This window comes from Hemitrygon akajei, chromosome 17 (assembly GCF_048418815.1).
Source record: "Hemitrygon akajei chromosome 17, sHemAka1.3, whole genome shotgun sequence".
Taxonomy (NCBI): Eukaryota; Metazoa; Chordata; class Chondrichthyes; order Myliobatiformes; family Dasyatidae; genus Hemitrygon; species Hemitrygon akajei.
The window spans coordinates 37,435,809-37,458,041 of record NC_133140.1 but is presented as its reverse complement, the minus strand read 5'-3'; the positions used below and the strand labels follow the sequence as shown (position 1 = coordinate 37,458,041).

The following is a 22,233-nucleotide window of genomic DNA, read 5'->3' as shown; positions in this document are numbered from 1 at the left end:
AAGACTTTGGATTTTGTTTGTCTTAATTGCTTATTTCTTCCAAAAGAATTCTTCATTGAACTAACAGCTTCTGTGACTGTTTAGACACCTAGTTGGTTCACAGATATTTTATAATGGTCCTGCAATTATTCCTCAGCTCATTTTTGTTCTCTGTGAATGTGTGGATGAGAGTAACTGCCATTTCTCAAAATGAGGTCAAACTACTTGCCAATTTCTGAACAGATGAATTCACAACATATTTATAATGCATAGTTTAATGAGGGCAGTATTATATTTTCTATAACATTAATGCTACTTTCCATAAGAATAAGAAACATTGCAACTACTGTCATCACCTATCCTTGTATCCCTCTAAGTGAATGAAGAGGAAATTTATACAATGTGCTTTCGTTCAACCTCAACTAGGTTGTAACTACAGCTGTTCGTATTTTAATCAGAAGTAAGCTGCAGTTTATCATATCTTCAATGAAACACTAAAAATAAGGTGATCTCTGTGGGAGTGTACACCAGCTCAGTGGAAGGTCACAGGAGAACTGACATGCAACATGTCCTGTGTGGCATGTTTAACAATCCCAGCCCTACTGTGTTAACACACACAAAACAAACGTTATCTGCAGTTATGTATGAAGAATAAGTCCTGCTGCCTTATCTCTCATCACTGGTAGAGTTCTTAGAGAAGTTCTCTTCAAAACTGCCATCTTAAGGAAACTGTGCCATCTTGTGATGGGGTAGGTATGGAGTCAGCCAGCCTGCTACTCTAAGAATACCATGTATAGGAGATTGGCTTCACGGCAGGGATATGGGTTGGGGTTCAAGTTATAACAATGACCTCAAAGATGGCCAAATTAGAAAAATCCAGTTTGAAGATATTGTTGCCCCATCAACCAATGAACTGAAGCCATTTAAAACAAGCACCAGTCTTTCAGAAATGTACCATCTGTGGAAGACATGCACAACTCAAATGCCATCAGTTCAGTCATATTGCATGACTTTGATTTTAGCACATGTTGTAAGCACTGGGGAGTGAGATAGAATTTCCTAAAGCACACTGATGAACGATTGTTGGATTTTAGTTATAATTCAATAAGACAATATGTAATGTAGCAAAGACCAATAGACGAATTTTAATTCACTCCGGCCACTGAAATCCAGGCCAGTTGTTCCTATCTCTTGCATTAGAGAGACGTGATAGTGATCTGCCCCAGTGCTCAAACCTCTCATTCCTGACCTGTTCAATTTGCTTGATCCAAATTTTCAGACATTTTTCAGCTTGCTTCAACATTTCAGGAGGTACCAACCCAAACTCTAATGGCCATTTCAAATCTCTCAGCTCTTCTGACACACATCGTTCTAATCGTACCTACAATATGTGAAAGGAAAATCTCTTTCAGTGTTAGATTTAAATTTAGCAGTATTTTTTTTAATGGTCAAATAGAAGAAACAGAGTATAATCAAATGAGATATAAATACTTACTATTCAGACAAGGGTGAATGTAAATTTTAATCAACTAAATCATAAGTATGATTATTTATAACACAGAGAAGACATTAAACACAGATATGAACCATTTATTGCTAAAGCCAGTTGCCCAGTGTTCCCATTCAAATATTTATCCACTTTTCCTCCTGATATACAGTGCCTATAAAAGGTATTCATCCCCCTTGGAATTTTCATCATTTATCATTTTACAACATTGAATCACAGTGGATTTAATTTGGCTTTTTTTGACACTGATCAAAAGAGAAGGAGTCTTTTGTGTCAAAGTGAAAACTGATCTCTACAAAGTTATCTAAATTAACTACAAATATAAAACACAAATAATTGATGGCAGTAGTGTTCACTCCTTTAAGATTAGACACCAAATCATCACTAGCGCAGCCAATTGGTTTTAGAAATCACATATTTAGTTAAATGGCGATCACCAGGTCCAGTCAAGGTGTTTCAATTGATTATAGTAAAAATACATATATATCTGGAAGGTCCAACTGCTGGTGAGTCAGTATCTTAGCAAAAACTACACCATTAAGGCAAAAGAACACTCCAAGCAACTCCATTCAAAGATTATTGAAAAGCGCAAATCAGGAGATGGACACAAGAAAATTCCCACATTGCTGAATATCCCTTGGAGTACAGTTAAGTCAATCATCAAGAATTGAAAAGAATATGGCACACCTGTAAATCTGCCTAGAACAGGCCATCCTCAAAAACTGAGTGACCATGCAAGAAGGGAACTAGTGAGAGAGGCCACCAAGACATTTACGATAACTCTAGAGGAGTTACAAACTTTGGTGGCTGAGATGGGAGAGACTGCGCATGCAGCAACTGTTGCCCAGGGGCTTCACCAGTTGCAGCTTTATGGAAGAGTGGAAAAGAGAAAGCCACTGTTGAAAAAAACTCACATGAAATTTTGGCTAGTGTTAACAAGGAGGCATGTGGGAGACTCTAAAGTCAGCTAGAAGGTTCTATGGTCTGATGAAACCAAAACTGAGCCTTTTGGTGTTTAGACTAAACGCTATGTTGGTGGAAGCCAAACACCGCACATTAGCAAAAACACCATCCCTACTGTGAAGCATGGTGGTGGCTGCATCATGCTGTGGGGATGCTTCACCGCAGCAGGCCCTGGAAAGCTTGTGAAGGTAGAGGGTAAAAATGATAGCAGCAAAGTACAGGGAAACTATGATGCAGTCTGCAAGAGAACTGCAACTTGGGAGAAGATTTGTTTTCCAGCAAGACAAGTGATGCACCATCAATAACTCTCCGAGACGTGAGGCGAGATATAGGCCACAACAAGGACCCCAAGAATAAAGTCAAAGCTATATAGAAATGGCTTAAAAACAACAAAACTAATGCCCTGGAGTGGCCAGGTCAGAGTCCAGACCTCAAGCCAATTGAGAATTTGTGGCTGGACTTGAAAATGGCTGTTCACTCATGATCCCCTTGCAATCTGACAGAGCTTGCACAGTTTTGTAAAGAGGAATGGGGAAAAGTTGAAATGTCCAGATTTGCAAAGCTGATAGAGACCTATCCACACAGACTAATGGCTGCTAAAGGTGAATCTACTAAATACTGACTTGAAGGGTGAGCAATTAGGCAGTCAATTATTTTGTGTTTAATAATTATAATAAATTTAGACCAATTTGCAGAAATTTGCTTTCACTTTGACACAAACGAGTCTTTTCTGTTGAATAGTGTCAAAAAAGCCAAATAAAATCCACTGTGACTCAATGTTGTAAAACAATAAAACATGAAAACTTCCAAGGGGGAATGAATCAATGTTGACAATGATTGCAATCCCAACCAACTCCTGTAGCAAACCCATCCTCTGTTCAAAGGAATTACTAACGAACTTCACACTCTCAATCCTCCAGACCTCTCCTCCAAACTGGCACACTTCATACTCTCAAAATGCTGGAGGAACCCAGCAGGTCAGGCAGCATCGATGGAGAGGAATAAACAGTCAACTTTTGGGCAGAGGCACTTCATCAAGATAGAATAAAGGGTCTTGGCCCAAACATCGTGTTTATTCCTGTCCTTAAATGCTTCCTGACCTGATGAATTCCTCCAGCATTGGGGTGTATTGCTCTGGATTTCAAGCATCTACAGATTCCTGTCTGCTAATGATTTCTTCATACTCTGTTCTCTAGATCTGTCTTCTGTTCTCCCTCCAGAGAACATACCTTTCTATCTCTTTATTTCATAATGTCCAGTTACAATGGAAATTGTACATGCATATTTGTAGGAATAGCAAGTTGCTTTGTTAGTGTTATTGCTCTATTAATATGACAGCAGCATAAAGAAAGTTAAGTAAACTTACCTCCTTGGCTAGATTGTGTTGTGCTGTAGAAAGGACACTGACAAACCCATCCAAAGAATTAAGAAATCCCTGCCTGACTATTGTAGATTCAGGCTTACTCAGCAGTCCCCATCCTTGGTTCATATTTTTCAGCATGGGTATAAATGCATCACCTAACAGATGTTCAACTGACTTCAGGAGCCCAAGCCCTTCAGCATCCAAAACATTAAAGCTTACTTCCTAAAAAAATGATAGAAAAAGCAGCAACAAAAAACCTTGAATTTTCACCAAAAGACAAATTTTTTTGCCTCCTACATTCAAACGTAAAAATTACAAATAGTATTGGCCACTCAGCCCTTCAGTTCTATTCCCCCAATCAATAAGATCGTGCCTGATCTGACCATTATTTCAGTTCTGCATTTCCTCTTACCCCAATCACCTCCCACCACATTTAATCAAGAATCTATCAACCCATGCCATAAAATAATTAAGACTTTGCATCTATTATTATTCATGGAACATTCACGAGCATTTGAGAAAAATCACCTCATCTCTCTACTTTAAATGGGTGACCCCTTATTTTAAACATTGACATGTTATTGCAGAATCTTTCAAAACAGGAGGCATCCTCTCCACATCCACCTCATTAAAACTCTTCAAAGGGAGAAGATTTTGGTTGCTTTCTCCAATCACAAAGTATGATAAAAATAGTTTTAAGATGGAGAGAATGATATCGTAAGGGATGGTTATGAAAGTCTGTGTATACACACTGCGGAGAGAATGGAGCAAATAAAGTAAAATACAAATAGAATGATGGAGTAAGAGAAAAAACAAGAGAATGTAGGAAGTACAATAAATCAGCACCATGAGCTTTAAGTTTTTGAGTGGTATTCTAAAATTAAAAGGATAAAAAGATAAAAATCTTAACAGCATATAGTGGTATAACAGAGAATGAGATCCTTGTGTTTTAGTTTCAAACATTTGGAAATACTAAAGTTAAAATTATTTCTTGCAAATCTTAACAGCATACACACTCACTGGAAAAGTCATGAGTGCTGCTCCGACACCACTAGCACTGTAGGGAAAAGCTGTACATGAACAAATATGATTTCTACTGTTTTCTCAGTGAAGGAATAATGCCAGCACAAGGAAGGCTGAGGACTTTTGAGTTTCTAGCATTTTCAAAATAAAGGTTCTTCGTGAGGCATCGTAATATGCTCATGAACTCATTTAACATAAATAAGTTAAAGTGCAGAGAACGAAACTTCACAACAAATTAATCCATTGGTTACAAATAGTATTGGCAGCAATTTCACTTTCAAACACAAAATTTGATTCTGAAACAATATAACAGAGGTTTATACATTACGTTAAATGAGTATTGCCTTATATTTTATCTACTTTGCTTCTGTTTAAAATTGCTGAGACATATTTTCAGTGGCTCTAAACTCCAAATAATAATACTGGGATATTCACACACCCAACACAGTCTAACCTTCAACACTGACCTTATTATTGTTTACAAGAATACGTTAGTCCTAAAAAGCAGTACATTGAATGTCAAAAATTATTCATGGTAACCCACAACCCACACCATGAATATCTTGGGGTCACCAATGACCAAATATTTAACTAAACTATTTGGTTAGTATAAGGGATCAGGGCCATAATATTCTGGAATAAGTGCCTGATCCCTTGACTCCCCCAACCTTTTCTACCACTTGAAAGATACAAATTAGGAAGGTTAAGGAACATTTTTACGAGGATGGAAAGGTACAGCTCCAACAACACTCAAAAGGCAAGACCACAAGAAACCCAACGGAATCCCTTTGATCAGCACACCTCTTCTTTGCCTAAATACCTCCTATTAGTAGCACACTGTGGCTATTTTCTCATGACTTTTAGTATTACCTGCCTACTATCTAAAAGAACAAAGTCAGCATTTAGACAAAAACACCATCATCTCAAAGATTCCTGTAAATCACAAAACATCTGGATATATCATTGTTGCTGAAGCAAAAATGTGGTAATAACTGCATTTGAATTTTTAAAAATAATTTACCCTGTATATGTTTTCATATGTGATAGCTCTGCTGGTACTTGCTCGAAGAAAAGCAATACAAACTCCAGTCAAACCAGCATGTTTCCCATCAGTAAGAAATAGCTTCTTCACTTTGCAACTTGTAAATCCTAGCATGGGACCACATGGCTCAAGAGCAACTATATCATAACAGAAAATAATAATTGTAAACTTTGTCATAAATCCTCATTAAGTTTAACATGGATGACTTGTACTTCATGGTTATTGGAATGCATAATGCAGTTATTTTAGTAAAATTTGCATATTTAATTAAATTACAAACTACTGTCATCAATAATTTGAACTAAAAGTTGAGTCATTGTTCAGAAGAAAATGGTTTTGTTTCCTTTTGCTATTACCACCTCATCAAAATCATTCTTTCTGAATAAAAACAGAAAATGCTGGAAACACCCAATAGGCCAGGCAGTATCTATGAAGCGGGGTTAATGCTTCAGGCAATGCCTTTCACCATCCGAGAAAAGTTGGAAGTGCAACAAGTTATATGTTGCAGAGAAAGAGTAAGAAACTTAAGATAAATGGTCAGGTCCATGATGGAGTGGAGACCAGGAGAGGGAATGATGCAGATAGTGATGGTTCTTCTTGAGTAAAGGCATGTTCCAAGTATGAATAGGAGGAGATAAACGAAATCTGAAATAACAGAAAAGTAGAAAATAAATCCTGGAAATGTGAGAAAAAAGACGAAAATGGTTCATTATCCGAAATCATTGAACTTGACTTGAGCCTGGAAGGCTGTCTTGCATCAAGTTGGGAGATAGGGTGTTTTTCCTTGAGGTTTATTAGCGGGCAAAGTCAAAGAGAGCAAAATGGAAAATTAACGTGACAGGAAACTAGAAGCTCAGGTCAGCATTGCAACTGAACAAAGGTGTTCCAGCACACAGTCATCCAGTCTAGACTTGTTTTGCTCAGTATAGGAGCCACCAAACCAGATGCATTTCCTTGAGGGAAATAAATGCAATGACTTGAAAGAAGTAAATCTCTACATCATTTAAATTTGTAAAATGACTTATTATTGTCACATGTACCGAGGCACAGTGAAAAACTTGTCTTGTATACAGTTCAATTCATTACAGCACTGAATTAAGGTAGTACAAGGTAAAATTATAACAGTGCAAAATGAAGTGTTACAGCGAAAGTGCAATGCAGGAAGACAATAAGATGCAAGATCATGACGACATAGATTGTGATGTCAAGAGTCTATCTCATCAGACTAGCTGTTTAATAGTCTTATAACAGTGACATAGAAGCTGTTCTTAAGCCTGTTGGTGTGTTTGTGGATTTTTGTATCTTCAGTCCATTGGCTTTACTGCCATCCTTCAGCTGGTACCACCACTCTGACATTCAATCTTACTTGGTTTCCACTCCAATACAGACCTTCCATTTTAACCTTCCCCGCCCCCACCCCATCCATCGTCTACTCTGTAATTACTAGTTTCCCTTCCAATCTTTTCTAGTTCTGATATGAGATAATGACTTCAGACATTGACATTAATTCTCCATCTGATGATGGAGAAACTGCTATTTCTAGTATTGCTTGATAAATTTACAGATTTCCTGTACATGCGGTTTTTTAAACTTTCTCCAAATCTTTCAACTTATCTTCATGACATGAAATATTCATCAGATCTTTAGTCGTCATGAAAAAATGTGGAATAATTCTGATGTTTGCAACTGAAATGGTTGCAGATGGTTGATGGCAGTGAATGAGAATAGATTAACAGACAGTCTGAAAGGAAACCCAAAAGCCTTTCATAATATACAAGTGGAGAAAGGGTACTCAAAGAATAGTGCTTGATTAAGAATCAAAGAAAAGAATTTATTGCATGGTAGGGAACATCAATGAGTAAATGAGTAATTTGCAACCATCTTCACTGAAATAAAGGACACTTCAAATGACATGGAAAATAAAAAAAAACACAAGTATATTTAGAAGGTTGGCAATGCTTACCTAGAGGAGTCACTAATTCTGAATGGAATGATAGAGGTCATTGAGGGAAGGAAGTGTGATCATCTCAGAAGCTCTAGCCACAACCTTTCAATGTTTCTTTGAAATGGGAGGGATACCAGAGGACATGTTCAGAATAAGGGAGAGTGATAAACCTGTTGACTACAGAATAGTCGAACAACAATGGTGGTGTTAATACTTTGAAAGAGTCATTGGGGACAAAAATATTTAGAGTCATATGGTATGGAAACAGGCCCTTCGACCCAAATGGTCCATACTAACCAAGATACCCCATCCAAACTATTCTCATTTGCCAGTAGTTGCCCTATAATCTTCTGAAGTATTAATAAATGTAAGCCAACATGGAATGCTCTCATCCAAATTATATTTAGCTAAGATGAATGATTAGTTCAGTAATGGACAAAAATAATGATGACAGTGTGATTAAAATTGGGTATAAGGACTTTTGAAAGATATTTTTATGTACATAATAAACTCGTTTGATCTATTAAAACCCATGGGATTAAAACAGCAACAAGTGTGTAACTGACACAAGTACAGATTGGATTCTTAGAGCAGTTTGTACTGGAGCCTACCAGCGAGAAGGCAATTCTGGATGTAGTGTTGTGTAATGAACCGGATTTGATAAGGGAACTCAAGGTAAAGGAGCCATTAGGAGGTAGTGACTATAATATGATAAGTTTTAATGTACAATTTAAGAGGGAGAAGAGAAAATCAGAAGTGTCAGTATTACAGTTGAACAAAGGGGACTATGGAGCCATGAGGGAGGAACTAGCCAAAGTTGACTGGAAGGACACCCTAGCAGGGATGACAGTGGAACAACAATGGCAGGTATTTCTGGGATAACACACAAGGTGCAGGATCAGTTCATTCCAAAGAGGAAGAAAGATTCTAAGGGGAGTGGGGGGCAACCATGGCTGACAAGGGAAGTCAAGGACAGTATAAAAATAAAAGAGAAAGTAGAACATAGCAAAGATGAGCGGGAAACCAGAGGATTGGGAAAGTTTTAAAGAGCAACAGAAGATAACTAAAAAGGCAATACAGGGAGAAAAGATGAGATACGAAGGTAAGCTAGCCAAGAATTTAAAGGAGGATAGTAAAAGCTTCTTTAGTTATGTGAAGAGGAAAAAATTAGTTAAGACCAAAGTTGGGCCCTTGAAGGCAGAAACAGGTGAATTTATTATGGGGAACAAGGAAATGGCAGGCGAGTTGAACAGGTACTTTGGATCTGTCTTCACTAGTGAAGACACAGACAATCTCTCAGATGTAATAGTGGCCAGAGGACCTAGGGTAATGGAGGAACTGAAGGAAAATCACATTAGGCAGAAAATGCTGTTGGGTAGACTGATGGGACTGAAGGCTGATAAATCCCCAGGGCCTGATGGTCTGCATCCCAGGGTACTTAAGGAGGTGGCTCTAGAAATCGTGGACACATTGGTAATCATTTTCCAATGTTCTATAGATTCAGGATCTATAGATTCAGGACCTCCTGAGAATTGGAGGGCAGCTAATGTTATTCCACTTTTTAAGAAAGGAGGGAGAGAGAAAACAGGGAATTACAGACCAGTTAGCCTGACATCAGTGGTGGGGAAGATGCTGGAGAAAATTATAAAAGATGAAATAGCGGCACATTTAGATAGCAGTAACAGGATCGGTCCGAGTCAGCATGGATTTACGAAGGGGAAATCATGCTTGACTAATCTTCTGGAATTTTTTGAGGATGTAACTATGAAAATGGACAAGGGAGAGCCGATGGATATAGTGTACCTGGACTTTCAGAAAGCCTTTGATAAGGTCCCACATAGGAGATTAGTGGGCAAAATTAGAATACTTAGTATTGGGGGTAGGGTACTGACATAGATAGAAAATTGGTTGGCAGACAGGAAACAAAGAGTAGGGATTAATGGGTCCTTTTCAGAATGGCAGGCCTTGATTAGTGGGGTACCGCAAGGCTCAGTGCTGGGACTGCAGCTATTTACAATATACATTAATGATTTAGTTGTACAGGGCCCTGGTGAGACCACACCTGGAGTATTGTGTTCAGTTTTGGTCTCCAAATTTGAGGAAGGACATTTTTGCTATTGAGGGAGTGCAGCGTGGGTTCACGAGGTTAATTCCTGGGATGGCAGGACTGTCATATGTTGAAAGATTGGAGTGACTGGGCTTGTATACACTGGAATTTAGAAGGATGAGAGGGGATCTGATTGAAACATATAAGATTATTAAGGGATTGGACACGCTAGAGGCAGGAAACATGTTCCCGATGTTGAGGGAGTCCAGAACCAGAGGCTACAGTTTAAGAATAAGGGGTAGGCCATTTAGAACTGAGTTCAGGAAAAACTTTTTCACCCAGAGAGTTGTGGATCTATGGAATGCTCTGCCTCAGAAGGCAGTGGAGGTCAATTCTCTGGATGCTTTCAAGAAAGAGTTAGATAAAGCTCTTAAAGATAGCAGAGTCAAGGGATATGGGGAGAAGGCAGGAACGGGGTACTGATTGTGGATGATCAGCCATGATTATATTGAATGGTAGTGCTAGCTCAAAGGGCTGAATGGCCTACTCCTGCGTCTATTGTCTATTGAGAATAGTAGTAAGTGATCACCAGAAAATGTGAAATATGATGTGATATCTCTCCCCCTAGCTGTACATAACTTGTAAATGCAATCTTGCCAATTCACAGACTAGTCAATCATTACTCAGCTTTTATTATTTTTTATTTATTTAGAGATACAGCAGGGAACAGACCTTTCCAGCCCAACAAGCCACATCACCCAGAAACCCACCTATTTAACACTAGCCTAATCACAAGACATTTTACAATGACCAATTAACCTCCGAACCAGTGTGTCTTTAACTGTGGGAGGAAACTGGAGCACCCAGAGAAAAAAACCCACACACTCAAGGGGAGAATGTACAAAGTCCATTACAGGCAGCGCTGGAATTGAACTCCAAAATCCGGAATGCCCCGAGCTACAATAATGTAGCATTTAATGTTAAAAAGACTAAACTCTCTATTTCAAATAACTGAAAGACATTAGGGTTTTGTTTCTGCATTTCTTTGGCAGCTCTTTACCCAGTAAGGATTGCTGTATTATTCGGTGTGTAGTACTGCAGACTACAGGGAGAATGCTAAGGTCATGGAGAGTAAAGCACTGGTTCAGAAACATGCTCAAAACTGAATATCCCAACAAACTCCTGGATAATGTCCCAACCAAAGCAATACTTATATTTTAAAGTTCTCATCATTGGTTTCAAAAGTCTTCTCGACCCTCTCTCCTTCCATAGCCTAGATTCTTCCCCATCTTCCCCACCTATACCCTTCCAATGGGATGAGACTGTTGGTGGCATGTCAAACAGGTTTCCAAATGACATATAAATTGTTGGTACAGTGGTCAGTGAAGAAGGTTATCTATATTGTATTCTGGGAAGTTAAACGAGTCAATAGCATAGCCCTGGAAAGTGCTGTAGAACAGAAAGATCCTGGCGTACAGATACATAAATTTTTGAAATTAGTGACACAGGTAGGCAGGGTGATGAAAAAGGAGCTTGACAAACCAGCCTTTGTCAGCAAGAGCACTGCATACAAGAGATGGAGCATCATGTTACAACTGTACAAGACTTTGGTGAGACAGCACTTATGTTATTGGGTGTAGTACTGGTTGCCTGGATAAACAGAGGACGTCATTAAGCTGGAAAGGATGCCGAAAGGTCTATTTTCTCTCAAAAGTGGCAGTAGCTGGGGGATCCTCTTATAGAACTTTATAAAATCATGAAGAACACAGACAAAGTGAATAGCACAGTCTTTCTCCCAGAGAAGGGGAGTCTAAAATTCAAGGCCACAGATTTCAGATGAGACGGGAAAGAAGAGAGACAAGGGACAAATTTAAGGAAGGCGTTGAAGAGGAAGTGGCAGAAGTAGGTACAGTTACAACATTTAAAAGATATTTAGACATGGGAATGTGCAAAAGGCCAAACACAGGCAAATGGGACTAACTCAGGCAGGCATCTTGCTCAGCATGGACAAGTTGAGCCAAAGAGCCTGTGTCCATGCTATGTAGCACTAACTCTAATTTGAGCCTTTTGATTCAAGTATGCCCATCATCCTTTCACTGCCAGGATGTTATGAATATGAATTCCATTCCTAATGCTCTCCATCTTTCTCTTCATTTTTGATGTTTCTTACTTCTCTTTGAACAAGCTTTTGACCATCTGTGGAGAGAGGGTGGTGCCTTTGATTAAGGTATCTGCTTTACTGAGGCAGCAAGAAGTATAGTCAAGAGTTCATTGAAGGGAAACTAGTTTATGGTATGTGCTGAGCTGTGTCCTCAAGAATCTGCAGTTTCTTGCAGTCACAGGCAGTGTAGTTGTCATACCAAGCCATTATGCATCCACACAGGATGCTTTCTATGGTGCATTGATAAAAATTAGAAAGGGTCAACAAATTCACGGAGAATTTCTTTAGCCTCCAAAGGAAGTGAAGGTGTTGCTGAGCTTTCTTGGCTGTGGCATCTATGTGGCTACACCAGGACAAGCTATTAGTGATGTTCACTTCTTGGAACTTGAAGTTCTCAATTCTTTCAACTTCAGCACTGTTCATGTACACAGAAACATAGGCATTATTCCCCTTCCTGAAGTCAATAATCATCTCTTTTGTTTTTCTGGCATTGAGGGAAAGGTGTTGTCATGACACCAGTCTGAGGTTTCCACCTGCTTTATCAAGACCCTATTAGCCTGGTACTTAAGAAAAACAACTACTCTCCAGTGGATCTAACATCTACCATCATGAAGTATTTTGAGGAACTGGCTGTAGCACGCATTTCTTCATTTAAAATGCTGTGAGGTTTCAGAATTCTCTTCCAGAGATAATAATTCAGAGCACAACCAGATAGATGACATATGGGATAGGGGATTATCAGAACAGATAGATTCAGCCTGCACACATGGAGGGTAAATTCTGAATTGGACTGGTCAGGCTTACTACTAACAACTTAAAATGTGTTAAGAATAAGAAACTAGGAACTGAGAATAATGGTTGATCATCTTGTAAAGAATGATTATAATTAAGACCATTGTTATTCAGTTATTTCAGTCGTCTGTAGATTCAAGATTGAAATATACACAGCAAGCGTTTGCACACTAAATTAAGTACAACCTGGTGGTGGATTATCCACTTCTTGGTAGAAGAACAAAAGACTTTGTCTGCCATCAACAATGAAAAAATTATCAATCTGTTCCAGCTGAAAAAGAATATTAATTTTATCATTATCATTATTTTTGGAATTAATGATACACCACTAGATGCTTTAACAGATACTTTGTAAGAAGCTACAATAATTTCATATCATATCTGTAAGTTCTAAGATAGAGAGCAAAATCTGACTTTAGTTTTGGAATATAGTTTAATCAGAGTGAAATACTTTTGTTTGTTCAAATTCATCAAAATATTCCATTGTCAAAATTTTCCAAATTCATTTGCTTATAATTTAACAGCTCAGCTTAGTCCAAAAGTGTTGAAGCTAATGTTACAAGTGTCAGATTGTGGCTTGGATCACTTGTTGCATTGTTCTACTTGTTGACCAACTTACACATCATGACCTGCCAGTAATAAGTTAGATTTCATTGGCATTTTATCTTAGTATAGTGCTTCTACCAAACGCCTGCTATTATGCACCACTGCACCTTACATAATTTTATAACATAAATCTGTCTAAATATGATTTGTGAAGAGAAAATGAGCTGTACTTACTTGAGTGCCTTCCAATATTGCATCTTCAATATCATACCTCTCCAGAGGGACACAGGTTGACACCACATCAAAAATATATTCATGTCTGGGGTCCAACTGCAGCCGCTTAGCTTCATGATCCTCTCTTAGTTTGTGCTGTATAACAATATAAAACAAGACTACTGTGCTGGAAATATAGGTTACTGCCCTTGTTACCATAGAGAAGTTACTCAGCTGAGGAGAGCCCTGCAGCTAAACCAAAGGAAGGGGTAGACAGAAGCTTGCTCTGGCAATTACTCTGCCCGTATCTGCAAGAAACTGCAGAGAGCTATTGACACGGCCCAGCACATCACAGAAACCAGTTCCCATCTATGGACCCTGTCTTTATTTCTCGCTGCCTCAGTAAAGCAGCCAGCAAAATTAAAGACCCCACTCATCCCAGTCATTCTCTCTTCTCCCCTATCCCCATCAGGCGGAAGTTACAAAGCCTAGAAACACATACCATCAGGCTCAAGAATAGCTTCTATCGCACTGTTATAAGACTATTGAATGGTGTCTTAACAAAATGGACTCTTGGCCTCCCATTCTACCTTGTTACTACCTTGCTGCTTTGTTTACCTGCACTGCATTTCACCTGTAGCTGTTACACATTATTCTGCATTTTGTTACTGTTTTACTTTGTACTACCTCAATGCACTGTGTAATGAATGAACAGAATGCAAGACAAGCTTTCCACTATGAAAGCCGATTAAAGCATCAAGGAAAATTGAGATATCAAGGCAAATGCAGAAGGCAAGCGAGAGTTCAGCACCAACTATCTTCCTTTGATTGCTGGCAAGAAGGATTCTGTAAGCGGCCTATCGCTGTGTGGCTCACTGTGGCAGGCAGGTAGGCCTCGGCCTCATGTAGTGACCTTTCCTTTAGATGAATGTCAGTGATATCAGAGGATGGTATCATGGTTCTGCAGTTATGGATTGAGCTATTGCATTTATGAACTGTGGACTTCATCAGATTTATGGTTTTTATATTTTGTGTTTTTTATTGCCTGTTCCTTGTCTGTTTTGTTGTGTGAGGCATGGTTATTTGGGGGTCAATGTTCTGTTGCGGTCTGTTAGTTTTTTTGTGTGGGGGAGGGGTCGTTTGGGGAGGGTTGAAATTCTTGTTCTGTTTTGAGTGAAGGGAGGGGTTTTGGAGTGTTGATGATCAGGGTGCCATTCTTTTTTTGTGCAAGGGGGTGGGTTTGATGTCTCTCTCTGAACAACTTTCACGTTCTTTCTTTATTTCATGGTTATTTGGAGGACGAATTTCAAGTTGTACTATATGGATACATGCTTTGATGATAAATGAACCTTTGAATCTTTTGAACCATTATATCTCAGTACACATGACAATAATAAACCAGTTCCTATCTAAGGGGAAGTAACAGGGGAGAATGTAAGATCCAAGCAGCCTGTCAGCACATGGAGCATATATCACTAGTCAGGTCAGGCAACACTTGTGGAGAAAGACCCAAGAAACTTTGTCAGAACTGATGAGGATCAAGGTTTTTGCACTTACAAGCACAACAGAGTTATTAAGCAGGTTACATCCAGCAAAAGGAAGAAACGATGACAAAAATGAGAGTCATAATCTATCCATTGAAACATCAGAGACCTATACTGTAAATCATAGGGACCTCCTTTCATCCTGTCCTGTTAACTGTTCGTGTGTTCTCTCTCTCTCTCTCTCCCCTTCCCTCTCCCTCCCTCCCCCTCCCCTCCCTCTCTCCCCCTCTTTCCTTTCCCTCCCCACCCCACCCCTCCCTCTCCCCTTTGCTAAAGTTTTTCCTTCACTAGTCTTACATTGCAACTAAGTTTCCCAAGACTTCCTCTCAGTTTGATCAAACAATTTACAATTCATTATTACCCCTCTGAGGTTTTGAAAGAATATAGAACAAATGCTGATGGTTTCCCACAGTTTCTATTTTTGATTTTAAATGATATCAAAATACTAAGTCACATCAGAAACATTGTAAATCATTAATTTTAAATATTTTACCATTTGCTTAGGATAACTCTTACAATAAAGAGTAGCAGAATCAAATCAGTGACAATAAATGTGCTGAGTTCAATTATTAATATAATTACTGCAACTTATTTGACTTCTAGATGATATTAATTGTAGCTCTTTATATTAGACGTTTTCAAATTTAATTACTTATGTATTCATCATAAAACATTTACGTAGATTGAGTAATTATTGTTTTATTTTAGATACATTTTTGTGTACTTCTGTTCCCTGGTCACTGTCCTTTGCACTTATTTATTTATTGCTTTGTTATTTTTTCCCTTATTTCACCTTTTAGGCTCTATTTTCTCATATATTCTCATTTCCTCTAAGCTTTTCCATGTTTCCCTCATTGCTATCAACAGGTTTTCCTGCTGTTACCTGATCTCCCTGCTTTTCCCATTTCCTTACTTTTACCAATTCCTCCGATTTTCCAGCTCCCAGTTGTTACCTGCTTCTCCTTTGTTGCCATCAGGTGTGCAGGAAACGGATGACACGCTGTTTCAGCAGGAAGTCGCAGATCCTTATGAGTTGGAGCTCCACACAAAACCAAGATTATGACATAACTAGTGTATTGCTAAGGTCTTTGCAGTCTTTTCCAAACTACATCATCTTCATTTCAGAATAATAATTCACATTTTAATGCACATTACTTTTTGGTTTACTTCTTTCAATTTTGTATCAAACTGCATGTATTGACCTGGAAACCTCAGCTATTTAGATCTTCTGCACTTAGTTGAGTTTTCCCCTTCATTAAAATTTAGTGCCAGGCTACATTATCAAAGTAATTCAATGCAGAAGAGCTAGTCATGTGACCCACAGTATCTAAGTCATCTGAGAAGCTGCCATTGAATTTGGTCTGCAATAATGCAAAAGTCTATGTATTGTGGTATTTACAATGAAAATACTCATACAACAGAACTGTTTGAAATATCATCCATAGATATAAGTGATATAAATTATAAGCCTATTAAGAAAAATTAGATCAAAATAGGCTTTCTTTTCATTGAATGCAAAATGAATAAGCCTTAAGCTCTGCATAAATAGCAACAGAGAAACATATAATTAATTCATAGACCACTCAGAGGTGAAGAAAGCTAGGTTCCTCTGATTCCAGCTGTTGTTTAAAATGGCTATTTCTTTTGCTAGTAACTCCGTCATTTTATATTTTAAAAATTTATCAATTTGACTAGCAAAGGACTATCTTAAACACAAGAGATAGTGCAAATATTGGAAATCCTGAGCAATACACATAAAATGCTGGAGAAACTCAGGAAGTCAGGCAGCATCTATGGAAGAGAATAAACAATTGATGTTTTGGGCCAAGGCCCTTCATCAGTTGTGGAAAAGAAGGAGCAGGATAAGAAGGCGAGGGGTGGGGGGGAAGGAGAAGAAGTGTTCGCTGGCGGGAGAAAGGTGAAATCAGATGAGGAGGAAGGTGGGTGGGTGGAGAAGGGGGATGAAATATTAAGTCAAAAGGTGATGTGGAAGAGATAAAGGGCAGAAGAAGAAGGAACCTGATAGGAGAGGACAGTGAACCTGGGAAGAAAGGAAAAGGGGAGGGGCACCAGAGGGAGGTGATGGGAAGAGAAGAGGTGAGAGGGAAACTAGACTGGGGAATGGAAAATGAAAGAAGAGGGAGGGGGAAGAAATTACCATAAGTTAGAGAAATCAATGTTCATTCCAACAGGTTGGATGGAGGCTACCAAGATGGAATATGAGATGTTGCTCCTCCAACCTGAGCGTGGCCTCAACAAGCAATAGAGGAAGCATATTGACTTGATATGTCAGAATGGGAATGGAAAGTCAAATTGAAGTGAGTGGCCACCAGTAAATCCTGCAGCAGGATGAGAGAAGGTACTTGACAAAGTAGTTCCCCACTCTACGCCAATTCTCACTGATGTAGAGAAGGCCACACCAAGAAAACAGGATACAGCAAATGACTTTGACAGAAGGACTGTCCTTAAATAGCCATGCACAAGACCTTTGCTTTGACTTTGACTTTGCCTTGGTGCAGACCATTTAACATGATTTCACAATAGAACTTACTGCATAGAATTCTCTCAAATAAGTAAGCCTTATGGCTAGGAACTTGCAACTACTTCACCATATGGAGGAATTTAAGGTGGAGGGTTATATGGGAGGCAGGGTTTAAGGGTCGGCACAACATCATGCACCAAAGGGCCCGTACTGTGCTGTATTCTTCTATGTTCTATATGATAGCTCAATATGAGGCATTGCTTCCGTCCATCTTAATTCATTTATCCAGGTTTATATTCATCCCTATCACACTAACTTTAAGCTTGAAACAATGTGGAAATGACAACATCTTCATATGAGATCTGTGTGGAGCACCTGGACAACCGTGAAACATACATCAGACTACTGCTTCTCAATTACAGTTCAGCATTCAACAACATCATCCCATGAACCAAGCACTAAACTTCAAACCCTGGGCTTCTGTACCTCCCTCTGCCAAATTTATTGGGAGACCACAGTCAGTGCAAATCAATAACATCTCTTTCTCATTGACAATCAACATAGATGTGCTTCAAGGTTCAAGATTCAATATTGCTTAATTGCTTGTGTCATTTCCAGAACACAAGTGTAACAGAAAACAAAATAACTGTTACCCTGGATCCAATGCAATATATAAAAACACACTAAGATAAAGAACACAATAAGAAAAAGATACAATAAAATATAAACACATAAGGCATCTTATATACATATATTGATTAAACATAATACAATACTAGGTGCAGGAGCGTCTGTACATAACTGACAGGAAATGATAAAGTAGTGGTGGTGGGGATGTGGAGGAGTGTTAGTGGGTGGAGGTTTTGATCAGCCTTAGTCTTTGAGGAAAGTAACTGTTCATGGTGGTCCTGGCATGGATACTATTTAGTCTCCTCCCTGTTGGGAATGGGGTAAACAGTCCATGAGCAGGGTAAGTGGGATCAAAGGCGGGTTGTGCCTTATGAACCTGATTGAATTTTTTGATGATGTGACTAAACATGTAGATGAAGGTAGGGCAGTAGATGTAGTGTATGTGGATTTCAGAAAGGCATTTGATAAGGTACTCCATGCAAGGCTTATTGAAAAAGTAATAGAACCTTGGTCAGACCCCACTTAGAGTACTGTGCTCAGTTTTGGTCACCTCACTACAGGAAGGATGTGGAAACTATGGATGCAGATGCAGAGGAAATTTAGACAATAGACAATAGGTGCAGAAGTAGACCATTCAGCCCTTCGAGCCTGCACCACCATTTTGAGATCATGGCTGATCATCTACTATCAATACCCGGTTCCTGCCTTGTCCCCATATCCCTTGATTCCCCTATCCATAAGATACCTATCTAGCTCCTTCTTGAAAGCATCCAGAGAAATGGCCTCCACTGCCTTCCGAGGCAATGCATTCCAGACCCCCACAACTCTCTGGGAGAAGAAGTTTTTCCTTAACTCTGTCCTAAATGACCTACCCCTTATTCTCAAACCATGCCCTCTGGTACTGGACTCTCCCAGCATCTGGAACACATTTCCTGCCTCTATCTTGTCCAATCCCTTAATAATCTTATATGTTTCAATCAGATCCCCTGTCAATCTCCTTAATTCCAGCGTGTACAAGCCCAATCTCTCTAACCTCTCTGCATAAGACAGTCCAGGCATCCCAGGAATTAACCTCGTGAATCTACGCTGCACTTCCTCTACAGTCAGGATGTCCTTCCTTAACCCTGGAGACCAAAACTGTACACAATACTCCAGGTGTGGTCTCACCAGGGCTCTGTACAAATGCAAGAGGATTTCCTTGCTCTTGTACTCAATTCCCTTTACAATTATGTTGCCTGGATTGGGGAGCTTGCCTTATAAGAATAGGTTGAGTGAACTCGGTCTTTTCTCCTTGGAGTGACAGAAGATGAGCGGTGACCTGATAGAGGTGTATAAGATGATGAGAGACATTGATGATGTGGATAGTCAGAGGCTTTTTTCCTCAGAGCTGAAATGGCTAACACAAGAGGGCACATTTTTAAGGTGCTTGGAAGTAAGTACAGAGGAGATGTCAGGGGTAAGTTTTTTATCCAGAGTGGTAAGTGCATGGAATGGGCTGTCGGCAACGGTGGTGGAGGCAGATATGATAGGGCCTTTTAAGAGACTTCTGGATAAGTACATGGAGCTTAGAAAAGTAGAGGGCTAAGGGTAATCCTAGGTAATTTCTAAAGTAAGTACATGTTCGGCACAGGATTGTGGGCCGAAGGACCTGTATTGTGTTGTAGGCTTTCTATGTTCTATGTTCTTTTTTCTTTTTCAATATTTTTATTGATTTGTTACAAAGAAAGAATACAGAGTACAGGAGGAATGTTCTATGTTCTAAATGCTTCTGAGTATTGTAACCATTTCGGACAAAAATTGCTGTTTAGACTTGACTCACTAACAGCCTTGTAGAATTTGTATTATCAAGTGGCAATGTGCACACATTTTAGAAATGTGGAAGGGTTTCTGTCTGCACCACTCAATTGGACAAGCAAACTCTTGGGGAGAAAAAATTTTCTTTCATTCCCCAAGATTTTTGCCTCTACAATCTTATCTAAAAGTTCATTCCATATGTGAATAATTTTTTGCCTATGAAGTAGTTTCTCCTAACATTTTCCCTAAAATGTCTTATAATTACTGTTGACGAAACATCTTCCCGCATTTAAGTTACTGATTCATCCTTTGCCGTTTTGTAAACTTTATATTATTAAACTTTCACATCTACATGATGACACCGTGCTCTTTGCAGCCACTGAAGGACCCTATACTGCAGGAGTTACTGGTAATGTAGTTGTTGTCATCAGACTTTAATTTAGAAATCTGGACTAACAATCTAGAGACTCAAGTTCAACAGCTGCAAAGATCAAAAGGATATCAATAGGACTTACTGTATTTATGCATTTACTTTGTTTCATAACCATGTTTCTCTGCACCTTTTATCCCCTACACCTTGATATCAAAAACATATTCAGAAGAAGGAAAGGATCTGCATGTCTTGTTCCTCAATCTGGCCAACGTCTTTCCTTTCCTTTTCCTTTTTAAATCTTTTTATTGATTTTAAACAAACATAAATGAAACATGAATACAAAGAGCTTGACAGTACATAATTAATAGGTTAAGGTATAAATACAAATAGATGATAATCCCTATATAATAACCTCCCAAACTCATAGTGGATACAAAAAATTGAGAAAATAAGAAGAAAAAAAAAATGAAAAAAATACCTAACCGACATTGGCCATTGCATTATATCAATTATACACAGTAGCATCAATAACTCTGCACTTCCATCCAAATAATTAAGGATGATAAGAGTAAGGTTTAGGAAAAGTCAGTTCAGCTTATATGAAAATGTTGAATAAATGGTCTCCAAGTTTCTTCAAACTTAACTGAAGGGTCAAAGACAACACTTCTAATTTTTTCTAAACTCAAATAAGAAATAGTTTGAGAAAACCACTAAAATATAGTTGGAGGATTAATTTCTTTCCAGTTCAATAGGATAGATCTTCTAGCCATTAATGTAACAAATGCAATCATGCGCCAGGCTGAGGGAGATAAACAACTATTATCCACCACTGGTAAACTGAAAATTGCAGTAATAGGATGCGGTTGCAATGTGATATTCAGAACTGTTGAAATAATACCAAAAATATCTTTCCAATAATTTTGCAAACAGGGGCAAGACCAAAACATGTGGGTCAATGAAGCGACTTCAGAATGACATCTGTCACAGGTTATATTAACATAAGAATAAAATCAAGCAAGTTTATCCTTGGACATGTGAACCCTGTGTACAACCTTAAATTGTATTAGAGCATGTTTAGCATAAATAGAAGAAGAATTGACTAATTGTAAAATTTTCTCCCACTGCTCTGTGGGTATGAGACAATGAAGTTCTTTCTCCCATTACTTCTTAATTTTTTCTGATACTTCTGGCTGTATTTTCATGATCATATTATAAATGATGGCTACTAAACCCTTCTGGCAAGGATTCAGAGCTAAAATTTTCTCCGTAATATCCATTGGACATGATTTCAGAAAAGACTAACATATTATTCAAGAAATTTCTAAATTGCAAGTATCTAAAAAATTGAGTTTTAGGCAAATTATATTTATTGGATAGCTGTTCAAAGGACATTAAACTGTTATCTAAAAATAGATCATGAAAACATGTTATACCTTTGGTTTTCCATAACACAAAGGCTTGGCCAATGCCTATGGATCAGTTCCTCATTCCCTGCTGTGGACTGCTTTTGAATTCTTTCAGATGCCTACAACAGTAACAAATCCGGTAAAACACTACTTCCAGGATCTGCAAGTTTGTCTCACAACATCAGACTTCACCACAGCTTGGCAACCACTGGAAGTAGGCATCGTGGCGGGGTGCACCATCTCCCCATTGGCCTTCACTATGGCAATGGAGCTCATTATCAAAGACTCAAAATGGGTTGCGGGAGGAAAATGGCTACAGTTTGGTCAGCGGTTACCACCGATACGAGCCTATATGGACGATATAACAATACTGACGACAACTGTCCCCTGCACCAAGAGACTTCTGCAAAAACTTCATCAAAA

General features: G+C 38.7%; 1 protein-coding gene across 1 annotated transcript in view; it reads right to left on the bottom strand.

Annotated features, from left to right (window-relative positions):
* Window positions 1–22,032, bottom strand: part of LOC140740481 (dynein axonemal heavy chain 5-like) — a 189,958-nt gene extending 167,926 nt beyond the window's left edge. The window contains exons 1-6 of the mRNA XM_073069662.1: window positions 21,988–22,032; window positions 13,603–13,737; window positions 13,006–13,093; window positions 5,857–6,014; window positions 3,816–4,034; window positions 1,229–1,360 (exon numbers count right to left, since the gene is read on the bottom strand). Of these exons, the coding sequence (XP_072925763.1) occupies window positions 1,229–1,360; window positions 3,816–4,034; window positions 5,857–6,014; window positions 13,006–13,093; window positions 13,603–13,737; window positions 21,988–22,032 (777 nt within the window). The remainder of the gene's footprint in view (window positions 1–1,228; window positions 1,361–3,815; window positions 4,035–5,856; window positions 6,015–13,005; window positions 13,094–13,602; window positions 13,738–21,987) is intronic.
* Between the last annotated feature and the right edge of the window lie 201 nt (window positions 22,033–22,233).